This window comes from Bemisia tabaci, chromosome 1 (genome assembly GCF_918797505.1).
Source record: "Bemisia tabaci chromosome 1, PGI_BMITA_v3".
Taxonomy (NCBI): domain Eukaryota; kingdom Metazoa; phylum Arthropoda; class Insecta; order Hemiptera; family Aleyrodidae; genus Bemisia; species Bemisia tabaci.
This window is the reverse complement of record NC_092793.1, coordinates 59,095,216-59,120,963: the sequence shown is the minus strand read 5'-3', so window position 1 is coordinate 59,120,963 and position 25,748 is coordinate 59,095,216. Positions and strand designations below refer to the sequence as shown.

Below are 25,748 nucleotides of genomic sequence, written 5' to 3'. Positions count from 1 at the left end.
ATAATCGATTCTTTTCTACAGTTCTAAATGAGGAAATATCGATAATCGATCATTCACGTCTCGCCACTGTTTCTTAATGATGAGTTGTTCTGAGATTGTCTCACAGGGTGTGACGAGAGAGGAAGAGCCCGAACTTGAGCGGGTCTCATTTTTTCTTTAAAAAGAAAATAATAAAATAATAATCTATGGCTTCCGATGAGAATAATTTTTAACAGCTTCCGGGGGTGGCAGGGGGCAGGCCCCTCTAGTCCAGCCCATGATCCCACAAAGACGGCTAACCATGTGGTCAGAGCAGAAGCTCCTAAATTTACAGCCTCTCAGCCCGAATACACGCAGCCTGTAATACAGGTTTCAGAAACGGGAACTTTCATCAAGTGCACCCCGTCAACGAGAGCAAATCAAAGCCGTAATGCGGCGATGAGATCTGAGGGATCTGACTTTTCACCTCAAGTATGAGGGTTGGCTTCGTAACTTTTAGGGTCCCTTGATTCGGTCATAGAGCTTTATTCCCATGTTCAACCTCGCATCACCGCAAGTTTGTGAAGTCTCGCTCTCCAGATCGCTCTGAACTGTCTTCTTCTCTGTGTCAACTTCCACTGTAAATCCGTCGATTTTCCGCCATCTGGCAGCTTCCACGGGGAATCCGATCCCATTTGATGCTAAACCTGCTCGTTGAAATGATGACCCGCGGATTACAGCCGCTGAGACCCCCGCCTCTCCCCTCCCCCCATCGATCTTGCGCAAGTTCTTACCTTTAAGACTCGCACGAATTAAATCACCCGAACCTTATGCTCTCCTCCGCAGAACTCCCACTCATATTCCTTTTTCATCCATTCTCAAAAGTCTAGCTTAACCGGTCAACGAATCCGGATGATTGAAGAGTCAACAACGCCGCATAGCGAAATCCGCTCTCAGCGTTTCGAGCACTGTTTTTTTTTTAACCAAGAGACAGAGCTTTATATTTTACTTTTGTCCCCACATTCAAAAGTTTCAGTGGTACAAAGGACTTTTCGAAGGGACTTTTTCAACTTTCGTGGGATCCGAACCAAGAGAGTAACGAAGGCACCGACGGAAGTATTTCATGCTGACCTCTCGTAATGTCAGTGTATTGTCTCACTTTAATCATCAGTTAGAAAGGGGGCTAACGATGCAAAATCTGCTCTCGCAATTTCTCAATTTACGTTTTTGAAAAATTGCCATATTATTTAATTTTTTTCTACTCAGAATGATGTACACTGAGTACCGAAAGACAAGTCTTTAAAGTTGGTACGCGCGGAAACTGCATGCGGTGAGCAGAGGTGCTTGGAATGGGGAAGTATCGATGATCGATCATTCACGCCTCGCCACTGAGTGATATCGTTAGACGGGAGATGAAAACTTTAATAGTTGCATATTACATGGAGAGCAATGAGACTGCCGAGCAGTTGTCTCGTGAGGTCTCTAAACAACAAAAATGTATTTAAGATCCCTCTGCTCCAAGCTATATTGCATGATGTCATGAAAGCTATATTGGCTGGTATCTGTCCTGCCGATCTACGGAAAAACGCCGTATGAAAATCCTAGAGTTGCCAAATTTCCTTCGATAAAATGTTTATTTTTGAGGCAAGTTATGAATATTTTTCCGAGAAATTTTCAAGAAGTTTAGGTGAATTTGCGAACAAAATTATCTGAAAGATTAGAAGCGAAAATTTCCCCGAAAATTCGTGATTTACCTACGGAAATTTGGCAACGCCTGAAGGTTTGTACGGCGTTTTTCCTCAGCACGACAGTGTTGCTCCCTCGTGTCAGTTTTTGGCGTTGGCGTTCCCGTTCGAATCTATGCTCGCGGGATAGTAAGGTAGTGCAAACAATCCACTTTGCTGGACTCAAGTTTGTCTTAATTGAAAAATGAAGACGAAGAGAAGTAGGTAGGTGGTAAGAAAGGACAAAGCAGCCGGCAAAAAATGTGATAAAAAATACGAAGAAGATGGTATCCTCCTCCACCTTATTCCTATCCGTGTTCTTCCTCCTACTCTTCTTCCTCTTTTTCTTTACTTACTTCTTCTCCTCTTTACTATTATCCTTTATCAAGGTACCTCCTATTTATCCTCTTTGTTTTCTTCATTTCCTTCTTGTACATCTTTTTACTCATTATTTGTTTTTCTCCTCTTTCATTCCTTTATTTCCCCTTCTCCATCCCTATTTTTTTCTTAGTCTTCCTGTATTTCAACTTTCTTTATTCTACCTTCTATTTTTCTTCTTCTCTTTGTCCCAATTATACTTCTTCCTCTCCCCTTTATCTTATTCCTCTTTCTTTAAATTTCAAAAGTATCCTCATCTGACATATTGTAGTTCCCAATTGCAAAATGAAGTTCATAAGTAAGGTGTCATTAGACACGCCTCGTCAAAGTCAGACGACTTTGAAGTGAGCAACATTTGGACTGCATTTTGCAATTTGGAACTATAAATTCCGCCTCATCCGTAAAAACACTTGTGTGCATAGGGAAATTAATGACACATACGTTGTTTCTAAACCGGGCTAGAATTTATAGTCCCAAATTGTAAAATGTAGTCCACTTTATAAAGATGTTTCACGTAAAGTGGCACTTAATTGATCAGGAACGATAGTTTCGCAGCAGTCAAGTGCTAAGTAAGGAAAACTTTTTTTCTTTACTCAGCACTTAATTACAAAGCCTCATTATCTCCCGGCCAGACTTTGTTTAATATGAATCGCCAAAACAGTGATGCTTGAATCCGGCATCGTAGCGCAGCTTTTTGAGTCCCTCTCTGTTATGTGCAACAATGAGCTCACATATTGGACAATACCTCCCTTCCCCCTATCCTACTCGACATTGTCGCATAGTTCTTCGCTTTCCCGCCAACAAAGTTTATTCGAGCGCACACAAAAGAGGCCAGAATTCTTTCGTCGGATCACACCCACTCCTCCGTAACACGGAAAAACGCCGTATGAACAAGCGTATGTTGCAAAATTCCTCTCAGCAAACGTTTATTTTTGGGAAACGTCACGAATATTATTACTTGAAATTTTCAGACATTCCTACTGGAAGGGTAAATACAATTCACTGGGAACTTGGAAAAAATTTACTCATAAGCTATGCCTTGAAAATTCGCATTTCATTGGGGGATATTTGGCGACGTGCAAAAGCTCATACAGCGTTCTGTCTCCACAAGGCAGTACTAGTCTTAGCCGCTCTTCATTACGTTTTCCAAAATTGAAGAGAAGAATGGAATTAGCCCTCGTTTTTCCGCAATAGTGACAATATTCACCACACAATTATTATGGCAACATATACATATTATCACTGTTTTCACAACTCTAAAGTTTATATTCGTACTCCAAAAAGCTCCCTGATCTATGCATCTTCTGGCTCTCATAATTTAAGCTACAGTTGCTGGTACATAATATTGGTTCATAAATAAGTTATCATCATCATCATCTTCCTCCTCTTCTTCTTCGTTGTCGTCTTCTTCCTCTTAATCTTCTTTATTTTTGACTGTAAGGCCATGGTGAGTATCAAATAATAAAGCTAATTGAGCAACCTTTTTTACTTATCTACTGTAGATATGATGGCGTCGAATTACGAGGGCAAATGATATTCACTTAGCTAGAATACAGATGTATAAAATTAAGGAAAATCCTTGTATCAGTATAGATGTCAAATATGAAATAGACATTTGTCTGCGTTATGAAACTTCCTTTAAGTTGAATTTTGGAAGAGAAAAATTAATCCCCACGTAAACTTTGAATACACAAATTCTTACTGGAAACAACAAAAGAGCTGCCTAGAGCAAAGTTTCCTCTCGGTGATTTAAAAAAAAAAAAGGTAACTGCTGCGCGGCTCCGACTCATTATCTTGTCTACAGTCTACACCCTCTTATTTTCTCACCATTAATTTCCCAAAGGTCGTCCATAAATCAGTCGTTCAGTTCACTCGATTCCATCGGCAATTGCCGCAGTTTCCAATGATTTTTTTTAGGAATATTGAGCTTTTGTCATAGTCCGGTGTCTTTTTAGACAATTTAATTTGATATCATTTCCAATGACAACCTGAAGAACCTCCGTAAAAACATGCGGTTCATCATATCAATCTTTATTGCTCATCTCTTTTATTACAATTTGAGAAAAAAAAATAATAGAAACGCCCAAAACTTTTCTCATCAAGTCGGCAATACTGTAATATCTTCATTTAAAACTAAGAGAATGAATCGATTTTCGAAGGAGTCAGGCGCTTCCACATAAATCGATTGTTCAACACAGGTTTAAATGGAGGGACGCAAAATGTTGTCACCCCGCTGGCTTCGCGTCGGAGGGTTCCTCTTCAACATTTCGGGTAAAACCTGAGGAAGTAAGGAAGGAAGGTAGTAGTAGGTAGTAACATAAGTTTATTTTAAGGCGGTGCTTTAGCATTTAAGGCCATTTACACCTCTGTGTGTTTACATGGAAATCAATCGGTAAAATACAAAAGGGTTGAGGGGAAAGGTTAAATTTTGAGTTTAGTGGAGCGCATACATTCAAAAAGTTTTACAGGATGGGTATTAAACTACACGTAAAAAATCGTAGAGCAACCATGTTCAAGTTTTTTAAGAGATGAATGGATTCAAAACCCGACGGGTGCACCCGAAAGAAAGCGTATATTTATTTTTGATTTCAACGTTATGCACCACTTTCATGTTTTATTTTTAATATATGTTTTTAAAAAGCTACACATGGTTTTTCTAAAAAGTTTCCGCGAATTTACCTTAGTGATCTTGAATAAAAGTATCAAAAACTTCGACGCGATGTTCTCGTTCGTTATAACTTCTGTTAATGTAACCAAGACAAAATTAATTATTATCTGAGTTTCTGAATTGTTACAATGAGGCTACATATTTTCCCTTTAATTATGATAAAAACTTGAGCAGAAAGTCAAAAATGATGACTCGCAGTCCAACAGCATTCCTATTACATTCTTGTAGGTGCTAAGCGCTAAAATATGCGTTTAAGGCCAACCAACCGCCTGCACTGCGTTTGGCGCAATGCGAGAAGTATTCATGCAGTCTTGTAGGCGCTGATATGGGCTGTTCCCCGACCGCACTGTTTGGCGCAATGCGTGAGGTATTCCTTCAGTCTTGCAGGCGCTAATGTACGTTTAACGCCGGCTGCATTGTTTGTCGCGATTATTCGAACTTCCGTTACAATAATAGCGAGCGGCATCGAATAATAGAACTCAAACGACCCATGTTATATTTTGACGCCGCATGAGCACTTCAACATTGCCTCGTTTCTCCCGATCAAATATTTTTTCCGAGAAAAGTTAGGCACTTTATGAACTAACAATAAACAAATTTTAAAAAACGGAAATTAGATGAATGCTATCTATCTTGCTAGGAAGTTATTTTTTTTTTTAGCACGCATTAATTTTACATTATCGTTCTCTTGGCCAGTCTGACACAGATAAACTGCGATGACGTCACCAATTAGCATGGGAATTCTATTGCGATTTGATTGGTTTCTGTGATTATTTTTCGTCACACTATGACATGGTTATTGAAGCTATTCTGCAAATTCATACATCTGTAGGGTTATTGATCAAAATATAAATGACCTTCGCACACTTATGTTTTGTGAATAAAAGAGGATGACGTGGCCCATTTGAACTTTTAGGTAAGAGATAAACGCGTTTTTTCACGGCGAAGCGTTATGGTTCATTATTTTACGGGCATCGCATGAAATCGCAAACCATCGATTTTAGAGTTCAGGACAAGAATTCACCACTTTAACATCACCAATAATTTTTAATCTCGTCCCACTACCTGTACACGCGTTCAATTTCTGTATTTTCTTATTAGGTGATCCTTTGCATAGACGGAACCAGGGGGGAGGGCTGCCCCCCCTCCAAACTCTACTTGGTCCCTCCCATAAGCAATGTTGGGGGTTTTTGAAAAGGATTTGCGCGACAAAACATCGGAAATTGTAATTGAATAAACTTTTCAGCAAAAACAGCTCAAAATTTTCCCTGAGACGACTCATTTTTACAAATTTTCCGGGGAGGCTTCTTGGACGCCCTTTAAAGCTAGGACAATTCCCCAAGCCCTCCTTTGGAGCTAGGGTAGTTCCGCAAACGCATCCACGTCTCCCGTATGCACTCCAGGACTTCTATGTTTACTGAGTTACGTCATTATGCGAATTTACCCATGCGTATTTTGAATTTTGAAAGTCTCTCACTTCAACTCCTTGTCATCAAGCTTAATTAAAACAACTTGATTTTGTTTTTTTGTTTCAGATCGCCAAAGATGGTTTTATGACGCAGAGTCCGTTTTCGCGATGATGGTTCCTTGAACAGATTCGGAATCGTGATGTACGACAGCCAAAAGCGTGACGGAGAGGGGGAGAGAGTTGGGTGGGCGGGAGGGGGCCCTGCGCCCCTTTTTCGAATATCGTGCGAAACGGAGATCAGCCCGACCTCTATGGACCACCTGCGGGACTACTCGTTTGGCTTGAGTTCCCCCGGCGACCGACAGAGGGAGACTCCGCATCGAAAGGAACGCCACTGCATGTCCATCCCGAATACATCCTCTCAGGACTTCCTTACTCCATACTACATGGCCGCTCGCAACTCCGTCTGCTCTGTCTCAGGTGAGAAAACTATCATACCCATTGAAGGAGAAAAATAAAGGAAAAAGGGGAAGGAAAAAAAAAAAAAAAAAAAAAAAAAAAAAAAAAAAAAAAATTTGATGCGAAACGTGCATCTCTGTTTGCGGCGTTGTAGACTTCCTGTCATACTATAATTGGACCGCGTTAAACAGAAAGGAACTTCCACATCAGCTATAGCCAAATACCAGGGACATTTTATTTTTTACGAGAGAACGTTAGTGCGGATTTCTTTAAAAAAATTTCAGGAATTTGCTTCGCACTGTCAAGAAAATCCACTGAAATTTGCACAAAAAACCGCACAACCGAGTTCACGTAAAAAATTAAATTGCCCAATTAAATTTGGCAATAGCTGATGTGGCTTGGTTCCTTTCTGTTTGACGCGGTCCATTTAACCCTCTGTATGACAGAGTGTTAATAATTTGTAACATTTTATTTTTCGGGTGTTTAAAAATTGAATCTTTCCTTTGTGGCAAATTTTGCATATTGTAATCAGTTTTTTCTTGTTTTGAAAACCTATTTCCTAAAAATTTTAAATTTTGCCAAAAATTGGGTACCGTATGTTTTTTATGCAAGCTGCAAAATAGATCCGTTAGATCCGTAAGATCCGTTAGATCCGATAGATCCGTAAAATAGATCCGACAAGACAAACCACTTAACGTAATTTCTCCGAAAAACCTGGAGATTTTTATGCTCAATATGAAACATATTTTGCCAGATTTTAAGCCAAGATATGGCTACTGTCTCTTCATAAACAGGGAAAAGGGGGCGGAGACTTTGATACACCACTACCAAGGTACGCATTTTTGCGGTTTCATCGCTGATACATCATGAGACTGGAAAAATGCTGCGAAAAAGTAGAGAAATAACAGACTTTTAACCGTTTGATGTCCAAGACACCCATGGCACACTAAGTCGCAAGTCGAATCAAATTGATCTGTAATTAAAAACTGATTTTGATAGTTTTTGAAGTATTAGAAGTTTTTTATGTTTTTAAAGGTAAGAAACGCTTTTTTGAAACTTTCACCTTCTTGGTAAAATACTGGCGCTATTTCTACCTCCCTCCCTCCCTTCCTCATCGGTCATTTTAAATTATAGTAGAGATAATCGAGTTAATTTGATCCGGCTTGGGTTTTCTAGGGTTCTTCAGGGCGCTTGAGAGACCTTTCAACATTTTTTTCCCCCCTCAAAATGTTCTTATTTGGACACATCTTATCATATATTGAGCAAATTTCTCCATAACTTTTCTCAAATTTCAGAGTAAGAGACTCCATTACGCGGGTTGATGACGACGCAGAGATACAACTATTCGTGCTGAATGGATGTCCGTGTTGTATTTATGAATGTGAAGGCGCGATGCCGCGAGGCGAAAACTCGAAGTCCACTGCTCTACGTTGCCAATGAGGCAGAGGCGGATCCAGCAATTTGGCAACACTGGATTCTCTCCATTTAAAGCTATGTTAAATAATCGATTCTTGTTGGAGCACCTGGCCCCTCCTTGAATCGATACATTTCCATAGGTTTAAAGGGAGAAAAACAACGTTGCCAATTTGCAGGATCCGCCAATGCAATGAGGTGACACTCAGATTCGGGAGAATAGTTAAAAAATGAGACCCGCTTACATTTCCTTTATCTTTGGCCGTAATGCTCACGTAGCCCCTGAAGCACTACTACAAAATAAACAAGACAAACAGAAACAAGCACAACATAGAAATACAAAACGGGAAAGGAGGCGCTTTGACGACGACGGCGCTAAGATACAACTATTCGTGCTTGTTAAATGCCTGTGTTGCGTCTAAAAAATTGAAGGCGTGATGGCGCGAGGCGTGAACTCGCAATTATCCGCTTTATGCTGCCAATCAGATTTCGGAGAAAAATTGCAATACGAGGCCGAATTCGTCTCTCCTATCTTGTCCTATCAAGTGATGGTTGACACTTGATGGTTTCCTCCTTTGAAAAATTTAATATCTGATTCTTTTTTTATGATGTATTTTTCCCTAAAAGAATGAATATAGTACAGACGAAAATTGAATACGAAAGTTAGAGGTAAATATCTAACACTGTCAGAAATTTGAGGTTAGACGTAAAAAATGGCCACTTTGATGAGTGATAGGCGTGCTCTCTGCAGCTGTAAATTGTCTACGAAATACATACTTCCCTAACCTGTGTGTTGTCTGATAGGTTACATCTCATGTCGCTCATGAATTAATAAGTTGACTCCACCGTGTAGCACCAAGAATTGCGTGGCAATATTTTAAAAAAAAAAAAATTTGCCTGATAATTATGAAAAATTTTACAACTCGGATTTGCGTGAATCTTCAGTGAACGAATCGAAGTGAAGTCATGTTCCAGGAGTATTATTCTTAGGTTATGCTGAACAAAAGTAAACAAATACATTTAAGTATGCTGTGAGCTATTTCTCGTTTGATTTTGGCAGTATCGTCGGGACCAACATTCGTGGATAATTTTTGTGCTGTTATCTCGGATATTCCCAACTGGGAATCCTGTCAATTTGTGAAGTTTATGCCAGTGACTCTCTCCGTGATCGACATGGAATAAGGAGTGTAAAATCAGATAGTGCGAAGGGTTTCATTTTAAACTGTGTCGGCCTCTGCAAAAATCTTTCTCGATATTCCGAGTTTCCACATGGATCGATTTTCGTGAAAAACATCGTAACTTGAAAGTAATAGCCGAGGTAACTTCCGACATTTCTTGTGACAATTTAGGATTAATTTTTATCAACCCCGGCTTAAACCGAATTTTTCAAATGTAGAAAAAAATTGTGCGCACCCGTCCAGACTTTACACGAGAGTCTGAAATTCTTTCAGAGCGTATGCGTGCGGGAAGAGAAGATCTCTAATAGAGACGTCTTCGTGTTTTATGCAATTTACCTACTCTAGCCAGAATAGAATCGCTCGAAACCAGAAATGTTTGTATAGACTTTGCCTGTAATTGTAAAGTAGCGGTCGTGGAGCCAACTGTGCGGTGCACACGGCACTTTTTTACGAATTTTCGTCAGAACCAAATCGTACGGAATCGCGAGAAACCGGCGCGTATTCGTCCAGACTTAACCGTCAGGTTCGAAACCCTCGCGAAGAACAAGGGTCGGTGACAGAGCCCCCTGCTAGGTGAACACAACGCATTTTAACGTACTCAGGCTAGATCCACACTATCTTGAATAGAGAAAAACTAGCCGGGACTTTAGCTGGTAGTTCGAGACTAATTTCAAGAGATCGTTCGTAGAGACGCCCGGGAGTTATGCATCCCGCGTGACGCATGAGTTCCCTGAGCTTCTTCGAGCGCTACTCCCCACCGGCACCGGAGGCGGCGGCTCCTGGAGCCTACTCGGGCGTGTGCGCGCCGTCTCTCTTCGGCTCGGCGAAGTTCGTGAGCTGCTACGGCCTCCTCGGCCTCTTCATCGCGACGCTGGACATAGTGCGGATCCTCCATGGCGGGCCTTACCTCCCGGAGAAGCTGTGGGGTCGCGTTCGGAAGAGCCACGCCGTCCACCCTCGGCTCGAGCGGGACCTCAAGCTCATGGTCTCCGTCATCGAGGTGGAGCACTACACGCTCATGATCCTGGGCGCCTTGAACGCCTACCCCGTCCTCCTTCTCCCGTGGCTCCTCCTCCAGTTCCTCGTCATCATGTTCCAGTGCTTGTTCTACCTGGCCCGGCTCTTCATCAACGGGGTCTTCGTCAACAAGAGCGAGGTTCTCACCACCGCCTTCATGGTCCACAACTGGCTCCACGTCTTCTGTCTCTTCCAGAAGCAAATCGCCGATGACGCCTCTTGAGCCCCTCTTCATCATTGGCGGATCCAGCAACTCGGCAACATCGCTTTCTCTTCATTTAAACCTATGGAAATGTATCGATTTTTGGAGGGGTCAGATGCTCCGACAAGAACCGATTATTTAGCGTAGGTTTAAATGGAGGAAATCCGGTGTTGCCAAATTGCTGGATCCGCCTCTGGTCTTCATTCTTCACAGTGGTCATTCTCACGAGATGCCCGCGGTTTTCCCTCCTCTTATAGTCATTTAAAATATGAAAATCAGCAGGCTGATTGTTGAAATTGGTAGACAAAGCGATGGACGAAAAGGACATGGAGGGATCCTATTGGTGGACACGGGGGAAAAAAAATTAGGTAGAATTTACCGTATTCTGGTTAATAAACGGCACAACCAAAGAGTATGGTAACTCTCATCAAAATTAGCTTGAAAGTAACAAGGTTTTTCCTTATTGCGACAGTAATTTTGGTGGAAATTATCACACTGTCTGGTTGTGCCGTTTTTTAACCAGAGTATGGTAAATGCTTCCTAAATTTTTTCTGTGCGGGTGTTTGCAATGGACAAAGGTGGTAGGAAATGGACTAAGTGATGGCAACCAACGAAAGACCCTTTAGTTAGTCCATCATTTTCTCCTTTAGTCCATAAGAACTGCCAAAATCAACCAATAGGATCGCTGCATACTTCTCATATCTTCTTTGTCTATATCTTTGTCTATCAATTTCAACAATCAGCCTGCAGGAGAGGCGGCTTGCCTCTGGTAGGACCAATTATTGTACAAATGTTGCATGCTGAGTGTCGTATTCATAGTTGTTTCTTAAACATTAAGACACCCTTAGGCTATGAGAAATGCATTGGTTAAAGGGGCCTTAATATTTAAGGAACGACTACGAATACGACCCTAAGGGTTGAATTCGTTTTCGCACCTGTTCGAAAATTTTGTTTCCACACATGAAGGGGCTAATGTACGTGAAATCTTGATGTATCCCTCCGTAAAATAAATTGACTCTTGTATATTTTTAATAAAAATCTAACTTCATCAGTTTTTTTTTAAAGTATAACTGATTAATAAGTTGGTTATTTTACATAATGTTATGCAGCATGTAGGTCGTAATGTCCAAGCAACTATCTCCTGAAGTTTCAATGAATCCAGTTTCGAATGTCCGCAATATGAGACGCCCAAAGCAATCTCTTTGTACAATGGAAGGAACTTAAAAAATCATGTTTTTTAAAAAGAAATAATATTTTGAGCAAGCATGCAACTGTGAAAAGCAAATAAAAAGGAGCTGATGGATAAGAAAGGTTACAATCACGTTCATGAAAATTATAAAGGAAATTACTCCCTTCTCAGTGCAGCAAGTGGCTAAGTACCCATGGGTATCAAATACCTCTTCAGAGTACCTTTTTAAGGAGAGTATTAGACCGTGGGCCCTTTAGAGGCTCCTCAGGGGCCAAATTGGCAGTGGTTTCGGAATAATGGTTCGGAATAACGAAATGGTTTCGGGTAGGAAGCACCTGCTGCATTCGCTATCGCCATTGCTAACGAATATCTGTTGCAAACTTTAGCCAGAGCAAAAGTAAGAGTTATCTCTCTCGGACAAAAAAAAGAAAAAAGAAGAAAAGAAAAAAAGAGGACTCTGAACGCACAATGAGAGCATTTTTAAAGTCAGAACATTCACTATTTGACTTACAATTTGCGTAAAAAGTATGGCTTCTCGCCTCCAAAGATAATAACTTGATACAGACGAGTCACCCCAGTCCTACAACTCCGCTCAAAAACTTAAAATGGCCGCTGTCGTTAGACGCCCACGAACTCTCATCATAAATCGTACCGAACACTCACCAAGTTGATTACCGATCACTCCTATACCAAAAAAAAAAAAAAAAAAACATGACGCCGCGCCGTTTCTCTTTGGTTTCTCTCCAAAAAACAATCGTACCGATGATATTAATCCCACGTATTTAATTTTCCGATTCTAGAAATTTGATGAACAGGAGGAAGTACTTTATCTCTATTTGAGGAATCGCGTCACATGGCAGCAGTCATTCCGAGTTTTCATGCAGAGTCATGAAACAGAAAAAAAAGCGCTGATGTATCTGATACATATTTTTGCCAGGGTAAGTTGTAGACTTCGTTTTCGCGCTCATCGTGATTTTTCACGCATTTTTCGTGGGAAACGACTCTTGTTTTTATTTAACTGAAGTTTGCTACGGACCTATTCAAACTCTCTAGAGGATTGTTCCGACCACAGACTCGAGAAGAGGATGACCCGCACTGCCGCTAAGGAAAAACGCCGGATGAACTTTTGAATGTCGTCAAATCTCTCCGGATAAAGTATTCAATTTTAAGGAATGCCATGAGTTTTTTTCTCAAAGAAATTTTCAGATATCTTAAAACAATTTGAGAGTAAAATTCTGTGAGAGATGGAAAGAAAAATATTCATATAGGTTTTCCCATGACATCGAGTTTTATTATAGAAAATTGGACAACGTTCAAAGGCTCATACGGCGTTTTTCCTTAGCACGGTAGCGTAGACGTACTTATGCCACTCGACGGATACTCTATTCGTCACTTCTCTGAAGTAAGGGCGTAATTCCATTTCAACGTGAGATTCAGAAAGCATGGAGTTACAAGGAAAATGGGGTTCATTCCAAAGTGTAAGTGCGCCCTTGCGTCAGAGAAACGACGATTTTTCGCGAAGCTCGGTCATAATTGCTTCGAAAGCGATTATCAAGCCAACCGAACGAGTATTCGGAAGTTCACCGGATAATGATAAAGATTAATTTATTCATTCTCAAGGAGGATCCTCGAGCCAATTTTCGTCTTGCCGAGACGGAGCTCAGTTTTTTACTCTCGAATGCCCCCCTCCATCGTCTCGCCCGCATCCCTCAGTCTCATCAACCTCGTCAAAAAGATTCACTCCACGCTATTTAAAAATCGCACTTTACCTCAATAGAGCTGCATTCTTCCATCTAAAAATGTTAATTGAGAGAAAACCAAGCTCTGTGCAAGGCGAAAATTTCAGATTCCTGTTTTCCGGACGAACTCGGTTATACGCGGACTGGCCTATATGCAGTGGCGATTCTTGAAAATTGGCAACACTGTTTTTCCTCCGTTTAAATGTGTGTAAAACAATCGATTTTTGGTGGGGCAACTTAAATCTATATCTTCAATGGATTTAAATGCAGGAGAAATAGTGTTGCCAAATTTCAAGAATCGCCAGTCAGGGCGAGAACTACAGTGGTGGATCTAGGAGGGGAGGTGGGGCACAGTGACATGCATATTAGGGTGGTTGAATCCCGACTTTTTTACAAAATCCTTTTTTTTTTTTTTTTTTTTTTTTTTTTAAGTGGCCAAAATCCGATATGGCACAGATATTTTTTTTATATACCGTGGTGAAGTACGAAAGTGGTTAAAAGTGGTTAGAAAAAAAATTAGGGCCACTGATATTTGTGAGCCTCCCACTTGGCATTCAAGAAGCCCAACCCCCCTAGGTGTCCCGCCTGCCATCCAAGGAGCCCTCAATCTCCAGATTCCAATACCGAACCAAGATGACCAAGAATGTGCATAGATGAGCGTCCTTGTGCAAAAATGAGTAAATTTATGCAAAAACTACGCGCTTCACAAACGAGTATGGGTCGTAACAATTGTAATAATAACTAATTCCGGACTTTTTGATTTCGCAGATTGGCTGCCTTTTTAGCCATAAAAGCTCCATGACCTAACTACCAAATTACTGACATGCCCATACTCTCGCATCAACTCTATAGGTAATGGTATTTTAGTGGTTTGAGTCTTATATTTTCTTGGGCTCCACTCTAATTTTTGGTTTTTTCTTGCTTTGATTTCCTTTCAGGACAGTGTTAGACGTAACACTGTTCTCTTGTCTTTTATCATGTTATTTATTCTTGAAACTCTTGATATAAAATGGGTTCGATGTGTGCAGATTACTCACTGCGACGACGACCAATAACGCTGAAGATAATGCCGCGACTTGACTGGCACGGCGATCGTGACCTTCGTCACGGCTCCGAGAAACCCTGTCGTTCCACCTCCGCTCCTGCGTCTACTGAGTCTGATTGGCCCTTCGTATCAAGGTAAGCACATTTTTACAATGATCCAAAAACATTGTGACGTCATCGGTGATGAGTAAAGATAGTCGCAACTACAATAAATAAACTGTAATACCTTACGCGACGTTTCCCGCACGAAAAAACGTTGTACCATTCCAAGGTCGCAAAATTGGCTAAAACGATTTAATTCTTTACATAAACAAACGTATTTCTATTAAACGGAACTATACACATTAAGACATGAGCCCTGAGAGCCATAAGAATATATGCATAACAGGGCTCACGTCATAATGCACATAGTTCCGTTTGGCAGAAATACGTCCAAGTGAATACATACCTGTGCGATTTTAGTCAAAAAATTTACTGATTTTTGCGCGAGATGACTTGGAAAGTCTCGAAAATTTTCAGGGAGGAATGTCCATGTTTATCCTGGTAGAAATGTAATTTGCAGGGGGGCATTCCGCAACATGGAAATGTAGTTACGTTCTTTCTCGAGGAAAACGACGAATAAGGTTTTACCCTTTCTACCTTCCCCTCTCCGAAATTGGGGAAACTTGGTAACATTGAAATGAAGTGAAGTTCTTTCATACATATACAAGTTAATAGTTTAGTTTAGTTAATACTTTAATTTGTGCCTTTTCTACCAGTCCAGTTCGTTTCACTGATAATTGAGGTAATAATATACATATACAAGAAAGAGCATGGGCCTGTTGCGTTTGTCACGAAATCGTGTCTGATGGTTTCAAGGTAACAGGTTAAATATTAATTTGCCTCCAATTACCAAGTTTCCACGTTTCATACATAAAGTCGCTTTTATAGCGCCGCCCAATCGCCATTGCCCCCTATCCTCCCAGAGATCATCAGGCAATTGGCACCTTCTGATCTCCTCCTCCACCCCTTGTCGCCAACCTTTCACAGGACGTCCACGCCGTCGCCTTCCGGGAGGAACCCAATCGAAGACCTGCTTGGGCAACCGGTCGTCTGCCATCCTTCGCACATGTCCATACCAGACCAACTGCTTGGACCTGATATCGTGCACGATGTCCTTCTCTACACCCATGATCTCGCGTACTTTTAAACCGACATGGCGGACATGGCGTATCCTCCACCGTAATAGTGTATACTCTATACCAAAGATTCTTCCACCATGCTTTCATGTGTGTATTTTAAGTTGAGTAATGACTCAAATGAGTGTATTTTCGATGATTCCACGGTGAAAGGAACTATAATATCTACCACCACGGTGGATAACGTTACACACCGTTTTTTCGAAAGGCGGAACTGGTGAAATTGCCGCTCTTGGCGATCATCTCTTTTAGAGTAAGAAGAATATACTTACAAAATTTCAAGGCCGGTTGTTGCTTAGCAATCTCGTGATAAAAAATATTATGATAGGAAATCAGGCAACGTCGGGCATAATTAAGCTCATTCCGCTTAGTGACGTCCTCGTCCATTAAAACTACGAGATGCAACCGCTTTTCTGATCAGACCATAAAGTTTACACCTGCGCAAGAGCTGACAAGCAAATTCAAAACGCCTTCAATTTTTTAGAATGCAACATGGACATCCATAGAGCCCGAATAGTTGCATCAAGGCGCTATAATCAGAAGATCCTCTTTTGACCGCCATGAGGCAGGCCGTGATTTCTTCCGCCTTGGTATCATTTGTGTTTTACGTCTTGCGACTAGTGAAAAATTTGTGTATCGCCGATTGATGAAATCAGGATGGAATTGAAGCAAATCCCGGCGGCTCATGTTTTTCAATTTTCAATGAGCGTTACTTCGTTTATATTCGCCTTACTCGTGTTGAACTGCTCTTATTATTTTTTGCGAGTCTAATACTTTAACAATCAGAACACGATTCTGTAACTAGCGCAAGTGACCCATTCCGCCGTGCTAAGGAAGAACACCGTATGAAAATTCGAGAGTTGCCAAATTTCCTTTGATAACATGTTCATTTTGGAGGAAAATTGTGACTATTTTTCCTTGAAATTTTCAGGAACTTTAGACCAAAATTCGAACAAAATTCTCTGAAAAATTGAAAGTAAAATATTCATTAGATTACCGAGAAATTTGTGTTTTATTGAAGGAAATTTTGCAAAGCCTGAGGGTTCATACGGCGTTTTTCCTTAGCACGGCAGCATTATTCTAACGTTTTAACAAACATGAATATTTCTTGCTCATGTTTGAGTTTAAACCATCCAAACTATTCTGTGATTAGCGCAACTGATCCATTGCTATTTCTGTGCCGTTTTCTAGTCTGTTTATCAATTTCGTTTTCCTCAGCAGATCTGAGGAGCGTTTTCTTTTAAATTCTCCTCGGTTATAACGTTAAACAAAGTAATTTTATAAGATAGTGAGATACCTGCGAAATTATGCCTACCTCTTGCAGGTATCCTAGAACTGTCTGAGGTTAAAACTGAAAAGAAAGGTTGATATCTCAAGCAAGTTTAGCTTAACATTACCAATAATATGCTTTTCAAGTACTCGTATACAATTTGTAATGTTTGTAATGTAATTTGTAATGTTTACCAACCGATTTTTTATGCCAGGAATAACTTTTTCGAGTATATACTTCTAACATGGTAAGATTGGCAACAAACGCAGTAAGTGTTAACCATAAAAATTAGGCAATAAACCTTCTCCACGTTTGTGAAATATGTTAATTGTGCAGACACATGTATATGATGATGCTTTATTGTTCCAGGTAAGAACATCACGCCGATATTAATTTATGATTTCTTCACTTCATCGCAGTAAGTATTTCAAATTCACCTTGATTCATACCATCGTTGATTATTTTCCACGTGAAATCTTCGGGAGGCAACTTGCATTCTCATGATTCATTCTATGTCGGAAGTGACAGTTCACACGTCATGTGTGGCATCAAAAAAGGAACTCGCCTTTCTTACCCGGGATTTCGAAAATCGATCGTTTTTAAACACCGAACGTTTGATTTACATTATCGAACTTGTTACTTTCTTGCTCCTCTCGCGGGTAGAGGAAGTATTGTCATCGTCCAAAAATAAAAACAAAAAAAAATTGATTTTTCATCATTTCTCGGCGTTTTAAGGTGCCTAGAGTAAAAAAAAACCATACTTGAAAAAATGTATGTCCGTTCGTCAGGCGTACCCTTTTTTTGTGTACAGCCGTATCTCAAAATCTATTTGTTCAATTTCATTCATTTGCATGGAGGACCATATGTATGGTCTCCTTATGCACGATAAGTGATTTTGGGGTGCGCCAAAATTGGGGGGGGGGGGGGCTAGTTTTTCAATGATGAACTTTACAAGGTTCAGAGAGTAAAGTGACATCGAAACCAATTCACCGAAATGAGCGTGTCAAGCAGGAGACTGGAAAATCCGTGAACAAATAAGATGAGCATGAGCAGAAACTGAGGGAGGATGAGAGAGGTGGACTTTTTTTCAGACGTGGAGACCCGAGTTAGATCGTATCGATTGACCATGACCAGTATACGCACAAATATCAATCACCTCGAAAGCCCCTCTGCTCCTCGACAAAATAACGCAAGCCAAGCTTACTGTCACCGGATCTCCTGGACTTCGGTGGAGACTCCACAGAATCTCATCTTATACTGAGTCTGCCTTGCCTTTTTGAGAGGGAAAAATCTCTGGAATAAAACGGTTTCCATTTTTTTTTCAAAGTACATCAAAATCTCCTTGATTTATAAAAAATTATCTTTTATTTAATTTTTTTTTTTTTTTGAGTGCAAGACATTGTTTTCAAATAAACGAGTTTATTCCCCCACCCATCAAAAATATCTAGAAAAATTTAGTTTATCATTGACTCCAAAGTGCATTTTTTTCAATTGTGAAAGAAACTCATCGTCTGAAAATACATTTTTCACTCAAAAATAATGTAATTTTGAAAGATTTTAAGAGACGTGCAAACTTAATTTAAAATTTGCAAAACCTGCAATAAATTTGTATTGGTACTTTTAGTTTTTTTTAGCGGCATACAATCACCATCCCTTTGAATAATCTATTTTCAAAGTTAATCTATTGAAGTTCCGCGATATTTGTTAAAACTGTCTATTTTATGATTCTGTGTCAAGAGTACTTTTATACCCTCCTTAATTAATATGTGAAGTACACGACGGTGAAACAACCAGACCTCTCATCGCGTTTGTAATGTTTAAAAGTCTTAGCTCTCATTCTATTTATGGAAAGAGGACAAACCATATAATTCTTTGAAATATTAATAGAGTTTTCTTCGCACAAAGAAGAAAAATCACGGAATTTTTAAAGAATTTACGTTGAGTAGTTTTCCATTTCAAAAATGAAGTATGACGGGAGGTCTGCAACGTCGCAAACCGATATACGTGGTTCAGTAGTCTCACCATCGATATGGTACATCCTAAGGGAAGGAGCTGGTTGAAGAGCAATCGTAACGACGGCCTCTTTAACTTTGACGCACGCGTTTCATCGCTTGATAATCGAGAGATATATTGATACTCGATATGTATCGAGAGTCTTGGAATCATCAACTAAAACTATTCCGCTCTTTGCATTTTAACCCGTGTGCTTGAGCGACACGCGGATCAGTGAACAACCCCCCGATGGAGAGTGAGGGTCAGTGCGGGGGCGGGGGGCTAAAGGGGGGGTGATTTAAGTGCAGGTTATAAGGGAGAGTGAACTTCATTTTCCCGCTTTTCTCGCAGGTGAAAATCCCCTCACCCGCCTCCCTCCCCCTCGCCTGCCGCAGAAGCGCTGAAATCAGCATGGTCTGAAGTTCAGTCGCACGCGCTGGTTCCCAACGACAGCACGCTTGTCGCGCTTCAACGGTGCCCCACGGAGTAACGTGCGAACCGCGTGGAAAACTTGTGTCTTCTCGTTCTTCCGCGATAGATGAGCTCGACCGTTTGTGCTTAGTTTTTTCATATTAGCGTGATCCTATGATGTCATATAACTCGCCGCCTAAAGCGTGCTGTCAGGCGTGAAACTGGCTCAAAAATCGCTTATCATTATACTGCCAAATCAGTTTTTCTGTGAAGTTAAGATCTTTGCCACTTTACCCGATTTTATTTTCCGTTCTCGGTTGTTTCCGTCGGTATACAACCCCAAGTTAGTGTATTGTCGTCGGTAACTTGAAGCGACTTGTTCACCAAGTACCGTTTGTGACAAATTTGTGTTCTGAAAGCACGAGGGCTCTTTTTTTGTGTGCCGTTTTGATAACTCGGTACGTAAAAGTCCATCTGAACCTAGTTCGGACTTTGGTTCAGAAGCATTGTTGTGATCGTTCATATTTTTCATGTGCGCTGTGATTAAGGCATCCTTGAAGTTTTCAAATGCCTCCCGTTTGATTAGTGCGATTGGAAGTATTCTCAAATTGATGCCTCGTTTTTATCAACCGTGGTTCTGTGTATGAAGTTTTCCGAAGATACGAAAGCTTCGTTTTTGAAGGAAATCCGGATGAAAATCGTCACGAGTTTTTTATTCTACGTGATTTAGGTAGATATTCGTCATCGAGACTGAAATTTTAAGAAGTTTCTTGTAAACTCTTTGACATTAACGCTAGTGTATATCGGTATTTAAAAGTATACACACATATCTTATCATAAAGATTCCAACTCAAGAAGCTTCTTAAAATTTCGGTCTAAATTGATAATGTCGTTTCGTAAAATGGGAGTCAAAAACATGTGTTTTTACATAACGAGATGCTTTGCAATTGTTTTCATTGTAAAATTTAAATTTTGTAATAATAATTTTTATGAAATTCCCACAATAAATGAAATGAGTGCTATATTAAACAATACATAAAAAATTCGATAACTTTTTTGACATCCATTTTTCAAGGAAACCGACTTAAATGCTTTGGACCAAGTGTAATATTCTTGCATTTAGCCGTGAATTAGATATGCTGTTATTTCATTCACCTCTCTAATTGTTATGTACCTTGTTACGTGTTATTGCCTTTATTTTAAATATTGCATCATGAGTATCCAGCGTTCAATTTCCGAAAGTTATCGTTGATTTTCACGATCAAATTGTGATGAGAATGGATTAAAATCAAATGTCCAGTACACACGTCAGTACAAGGCTGTGTGAAGTGTAAAGGTGTCGCCAGCAAATAATCAAGCAGAGAGACGAATTTTGAAAGTGTACGAAGTTTCATATGTTTTCAGACAGTACTCTCGACTTTCAATATTTTGGAATTAAGAGTCCCTCGAATTACGGACTATTATTAAATTTTCTTTTTTAAAATATCCTATATACATTTTAGGAAGGGATTTTTCAATATCACGGGCTATTTTCGGAGATTACAATGTTAAATCCTTGGAATGAAATTCAGAGTGAATTTTATACCGAAATCTATATCCTTGATCCATTTTGGTTTTTAATATGAATCTTGAATGAACCGTAACAAATTCGATGTCTTACTACTCAGTATTAATGCTGCTGAACTTTATGGAGTAGCTCCTTACATTAGTTTGTAGATTATTTCTTCAATTATTATTTCTTTAAGACAAAGACCGCCAGAACAGTGCAACTTAGAGGCGGACCTCTTTCTTTTATCATTCAGAATTTCCGTAAGGGCTACCAAACAAATTAACGCCACTAATCAGATTTTTAACGCAAATCGGCATTCCTTGTTTCATGGACTTATTTGACCCCACTTAGCGGGCGCCACTCTGAAAGCGTAGAGCCTCCAACGTAACTAACTTAAAATCTAACCTAGTCGGTAACCAACTTAAAACACAGCCTCGCCGACTATCCCTGTGACAGAGTTTGCCTACTGTTTCGGGTAATTTAACGTAAGAGCACTGTCAAAGTGGCTCATGTCAAAACCGAACATCACCGGTTCGACTGGAGCAGAAAGAGCTTCGTTCAAAATTTAATTCCAGAGACAAAGCGTCACGACCCAGACGAAGTAACTTAACTCCTCTCCAATGTTGCAAAATTGACTGAAAAATTCATTTTCCCCCAAAATTTTGCTGATTTTACCTGTTAATCAGGGGAGAAACTTGTGGAATTTTCGAGCCCACTAGTTTAATGATAAGAATGCGATTTGCGAGTGAAAGATTTGTAACGTTGAGATATAGCTACGTTATTTCGTTTGGGAACGACGGAAGGATTGCCGACCGAAGCTAACGTAACAGCCTACTAGCGTCGAAGAGTTTTAAGCGCATTTCGTCGGCTGAAAAGCTGTTCGTCGAATTTGCAGGTCCTTCTTTACACCTCCCTTTCGCCCTGTTTACCCCGACGCCCGGAAATCGATGACATCGAATGCCTCCATCGTCACCCCAATACCGGGAAGCGGTTTTTGTCGCGTGCCGTCTACCCCCTTCGATGGGAGGGTTCCTCGTTCGGGTCCTAGTCAACAAAGTCGCGGTGAAACAGTCAACCGTCTCACGTCTCGCCGCGTGCGAAGAATGGGGCTCGTGAAAGATTTCGTTCTATTTTCCCTTATTTTTCAGTGGATTTATAGGAGCAACAGAAGCATTTGCTGCGTCATTTATGATTTCGGCGTGTAAATACGTAGTTCCCTGGACGAAGGAACGTAATCGTTTTCCAAGATTGCAAAATTTACTCAAACTATTTGATTTTTTGCAATAATGTACCTGTGCAAGTTTTGTTTAAGATTTGCCTGATTTTTGCTTGAAATCAGAAGAGAACTCCTTAAAATTTTCAGTTAGCAATAACCAAGATTCTCTCGGTAAAAATGCAATTTGCGAGGGAAATTAGGCAACATGGAAATTTAGTTACGTTCTTTGGCCAGGAAAACGACGAATTACTGTCCTTACTCTTTCTCAGTTTCCCTCTCTGAACTGAGAAAGATGTTCCGGTTCAATTGGATGCGAGAGGAATTCTCGTTGAATTAACGGGAAAGCTCTTTAAAAGGGCCTAACTTTTTTTTGGAATAATAGAGATACTGGTTAAGAAAAAATGAGATCCTGCTTTTTCAGCGTGAAATTTTTGCTGCGACAGAATTCTTGCGTCGATTTAACGCGATATTTTTCAGAGTCTTCAATTTGGAGGAGCAACGCTCCTCTTGCTTAAATGCAAGTTAAATTTAAGCGTCAAAAGTTGACAATAAAATCGTTTATTTTGTCAAATAAGACGTAAAAATTCAGTATTTCGTAAGCACCATTCGGAGTCACGAAAATTGCACATCACATTGAAAAATCTTACCTGCTGCATTTTATGGAATTTTCTTTGGAAAATTTTTCGCAAATCGCAATTTAATTTTTTCGATGAAAATTGTTAATTTTCGTCCACTGGATCCCCATTGAATAGACCGATGGAACTAAAAGCACCCTGACTGCCTTCTACGTTGCCGAATTATTTCTTATGCTGTATTTTTCAAACTGAAAACTGAAGTAGTAAACGCCCTCTCTCTGTGACTTCAACCTAGATTATGAAGAATATACTAAAAAAATGTAAAGTTTCCCTGCTTGGTTTTTTGTGCAAAAAATAAAACATTTAAGATAATTAAGCCGCGTCTGATAGAGTTAGGTGCGTTTCGATAAAATCCATCCACATGAGAGAAACAGATACACAACATCTGATGACGCTTATCAGATTTTGAATTTCCACTCTCCGAGCGCCGAGGCCCAGGGTCAATTATTTTTGCCGAGCTTCAAGCAATGAGGTTTTTTAGGATTAAGAGAAATAGAATGAAAAGGAAGAGGAAGAAGAGAAAAGAAGGAGAAACAAGTTGGTTTTTGCAATCGCTAGCGATAGCAATATTCGTCATGGGAACTTTAGCTTCTGGGATATGACAATTTTAAGGTACAGTTCGTTTGCAGTATCTTCAGAATTGAAGGGGCTATGTAATTTTGTGTCAACATATCTTTTTTAACATTTTTAATTTTTTTTTCTTTGCATACAAGAAAGCTGTTTTTTACCAATTATTTATTTTCGTTGGATTATACATGGTTTTCGGAAGTTAACGCATTTAACTTTCAGTTTCGCTTTTTCGGCGTAAAGTATGATATTTTTACTCTACACATATGCCCGAATACGCATCATAAGTGACCTATGTGCCTCCTAAGTTGCCATTTTTTCATTCAAATAGATGTAACTGAAATGTTCGATGTGCACTATACTACTTTCATGTCATTGCTTTATTTATTTTTTGAAAAAAGAAAATACCATCATTAATTTGGGCGAACAGAGAAAATATACATCAATATTTGGGTCAACATCTCCCTGATTATATAACGGTATATTAGTATTTCTGTATCAAAAAACTTAGCTTTTGTCTTCAGAGATACACTGATTCTAGTCCAAGGCAATTTGTTTTATTGAAAAGACAAAAAACAAAAATAAAAAATAAAAAAAAAAAAAAAAAAAAAAAAAACAACTGAAATGTTAGACATACTATTTTCATGTCTTTCTATTTGTATCAATAGGTACATCTTGCTTAACTTACGAACGTTGAATGCAAATAAACTTTATTGAAAAAAAGAAAATAACGTCATTAATTTGGGGAAACATGTGGCTGATTATATGAAGGAGGTATATTCCAGTATTTTTGTTTAACATATTAACTCACGAGAAAATGTTCGTACATTTATCATCTAGTATTAATTATTTTTTGATGATTGGTCTAAAACATTCAATGCAACCATTAAAAATTAACTCCCATCGCCGGGTATCGAACTCCCGATCACCTATTGCCCGCACCTTATCAAAAAATGGGGCGCCTCAGTCAACTAGGCTATCACGGATCCACAGCGTCCCAGAAAAAATAGCATTTAAAAGACTCGGACGATGGGCGGGACTTATCACAAGAGTTGTCCTTGAGCGATTCGCGTCTTCGTAGCTCCTGAGATATGAGAAAAATGAGCTAAGCGCCTTTCTCTGTGAGACATTGTTTGCCTATGCTATCATGTGTCTCAAGGTTCATCTCACCATGCATTTGCTATCGCGGCAGTAAGCTGAGGCAATATTTCTGTATTCATGGAATATATCAATCAATCGAGTTCCAATTTTGGCTCATATATCCGTAACGGGTCCTCCAGAGCAGTTTTCCACCTTGCACAATAGTTATAATTTCTTTATTTCTATTTGTAAAATTTGAGGTGGGATAATGGCGGCTTCTCAAGAGCACCGAGGTAGGCGATCTTTTGCACCAACGAACAGAAAACTGATGGCGAAAAATAACCAATCAGAACCTCCCAAAAAAAAGAATTTGCCCAAAATCGGAACTTCGTGGTTCTGCGCAGATTTACCAGTCAGACACGACATCTCAAGGTGGAAAAAAACTCGCTGAAAGCGAATTTTAGCAATCAACACAACTTGACGTAGAGACATGATTGGCTAAAAAATACAACGGTTTTTGATACATCGGAAAATCAACCAAAAATCGGAGACTGGGCGAAACGCTCAAGGTCGCAGAGGTATAGGGAATCCCATAGAGAAAGCAACGGAACGATTCTAATATCATGGGGAACTCCGTTCCCATGACAAAAGGAGAAGAAGAGCAAGAATAGAAAAAAAGAAAGGAAAGGACGAGGAGAAAAAGAGGAGGAGAGAATCGGAAGAGAGGGAGGAAAAATCAGTTCTTCTACCTCTTTTTCCTTCTCTCTTCATTTCTCTTTCTCGTTTCTTATTTCTCATTCTTTTTCTTCGCCCTTTAATTCGGAAGTCAAAGACTCAGGTCTGTAATACCCGAGTCCGTAAAACGAAGGTCAGGTGGGCATTGTTATCGAATAAAATCTTTACCAACCGTTTTTTTATCGGAACAATCTTACTTAGAAACTTCTTTAAGGATCAGAGACCAGCCGTCGAGCTGAGATTTTCTCGCTTTCCGCAGCCTGGGTCGTGCTCGCTGGTCGATCTCTTTTCCGGGAGAATGAAAAAGAAGAAAAGGGAGACGAGCGATTTGGGGGAGGGGCGAAGTTGTCCCCACATTAGCTCTTAATAAACAGATTTTCTTGCCATGCCACGCAGCGCCGAGCGGCTTGTGTGGGGAAGCGATTTCCCGCCTCGCGCTTTGTTGCCCACCCGGATCCTACGTTGCCAATTGGACTTCATTTTGCAATTTGGATCTATAAATTCTGGCTCATCTGAAAAAACACTTATGGGCATAGGGAAACCAATGGCACATACGTTGTTTTTAAACCGGGCCAGAATTTATAGTTCCAAATTGCAAAATGCAGTCCAATTGGGAGTCATTAAATAGCATTTCATTAATACCTTTGGCCACATTTTAGTAGATTGTAGAGATCCCACTCTAGTAATGTGCGTAATGTAACCGGGTGGGTAAACAGGGTGTCTATTAGTCCGGAAATA

At 40.0% G+C, this 25,748-nt stretch overlaps 2 protein-coding genes across 3 annotated transcripts in view; both read left to right on the top strand.

Annotated features, from left to right (window-relative positions):
• Positions 1–15,559, top strand: part of LOC109036551 (uncharacterized) — a 76,560-nt gene extending 61,001 nt beyond the window's left edge. For both annotated transcript variants that reach the window (XM_072306564.1, XM_072306563.1), the window contains exons 2-3: positions 6,264–6,616; positions 14,362–15,559. In XM_072306564.1, the coding sequence (XP_072162665.1) occupies positions 6,337–6,616; positions 14,362–14,516 (435 nt within the window). In that variant the 5' untranslated portion in view covers positions 6,264–6,336 and the 3' untranslated portion in view covers positions 14,517–15,559. The remainder of the gene's footprint in view (positions 1–6,263; positions 6,617–14,361) is intronic.
• Positions 8,695–12,278, top strand: LOC109036550 (uncharacterized). Its single transcript, XM_019050841.2, has one exon. It carries the CDS (start codon positions 9,908–9,910, stop codon positions 10,424–10,426), a length of 519 nt encoding a protein of 172 aa, XP_018906386.2. The 5' UTR covers positions 8,695–9,907; the 3' UTR covers positions 10,427–12,278.
• Positions 15,560–25,748: the final 10,189 nt, after the last annotated feature.

What these genes read in the sequence shown, in the direction of transcription:
- LOC109036550 (XM_019050841.2), top strand. Translation starts at nt 9,908, where the DNA reads ATGAGTTCCCTGAGCTTCTTCGAGCGCTACTCCCCACCGGCACCGGAG.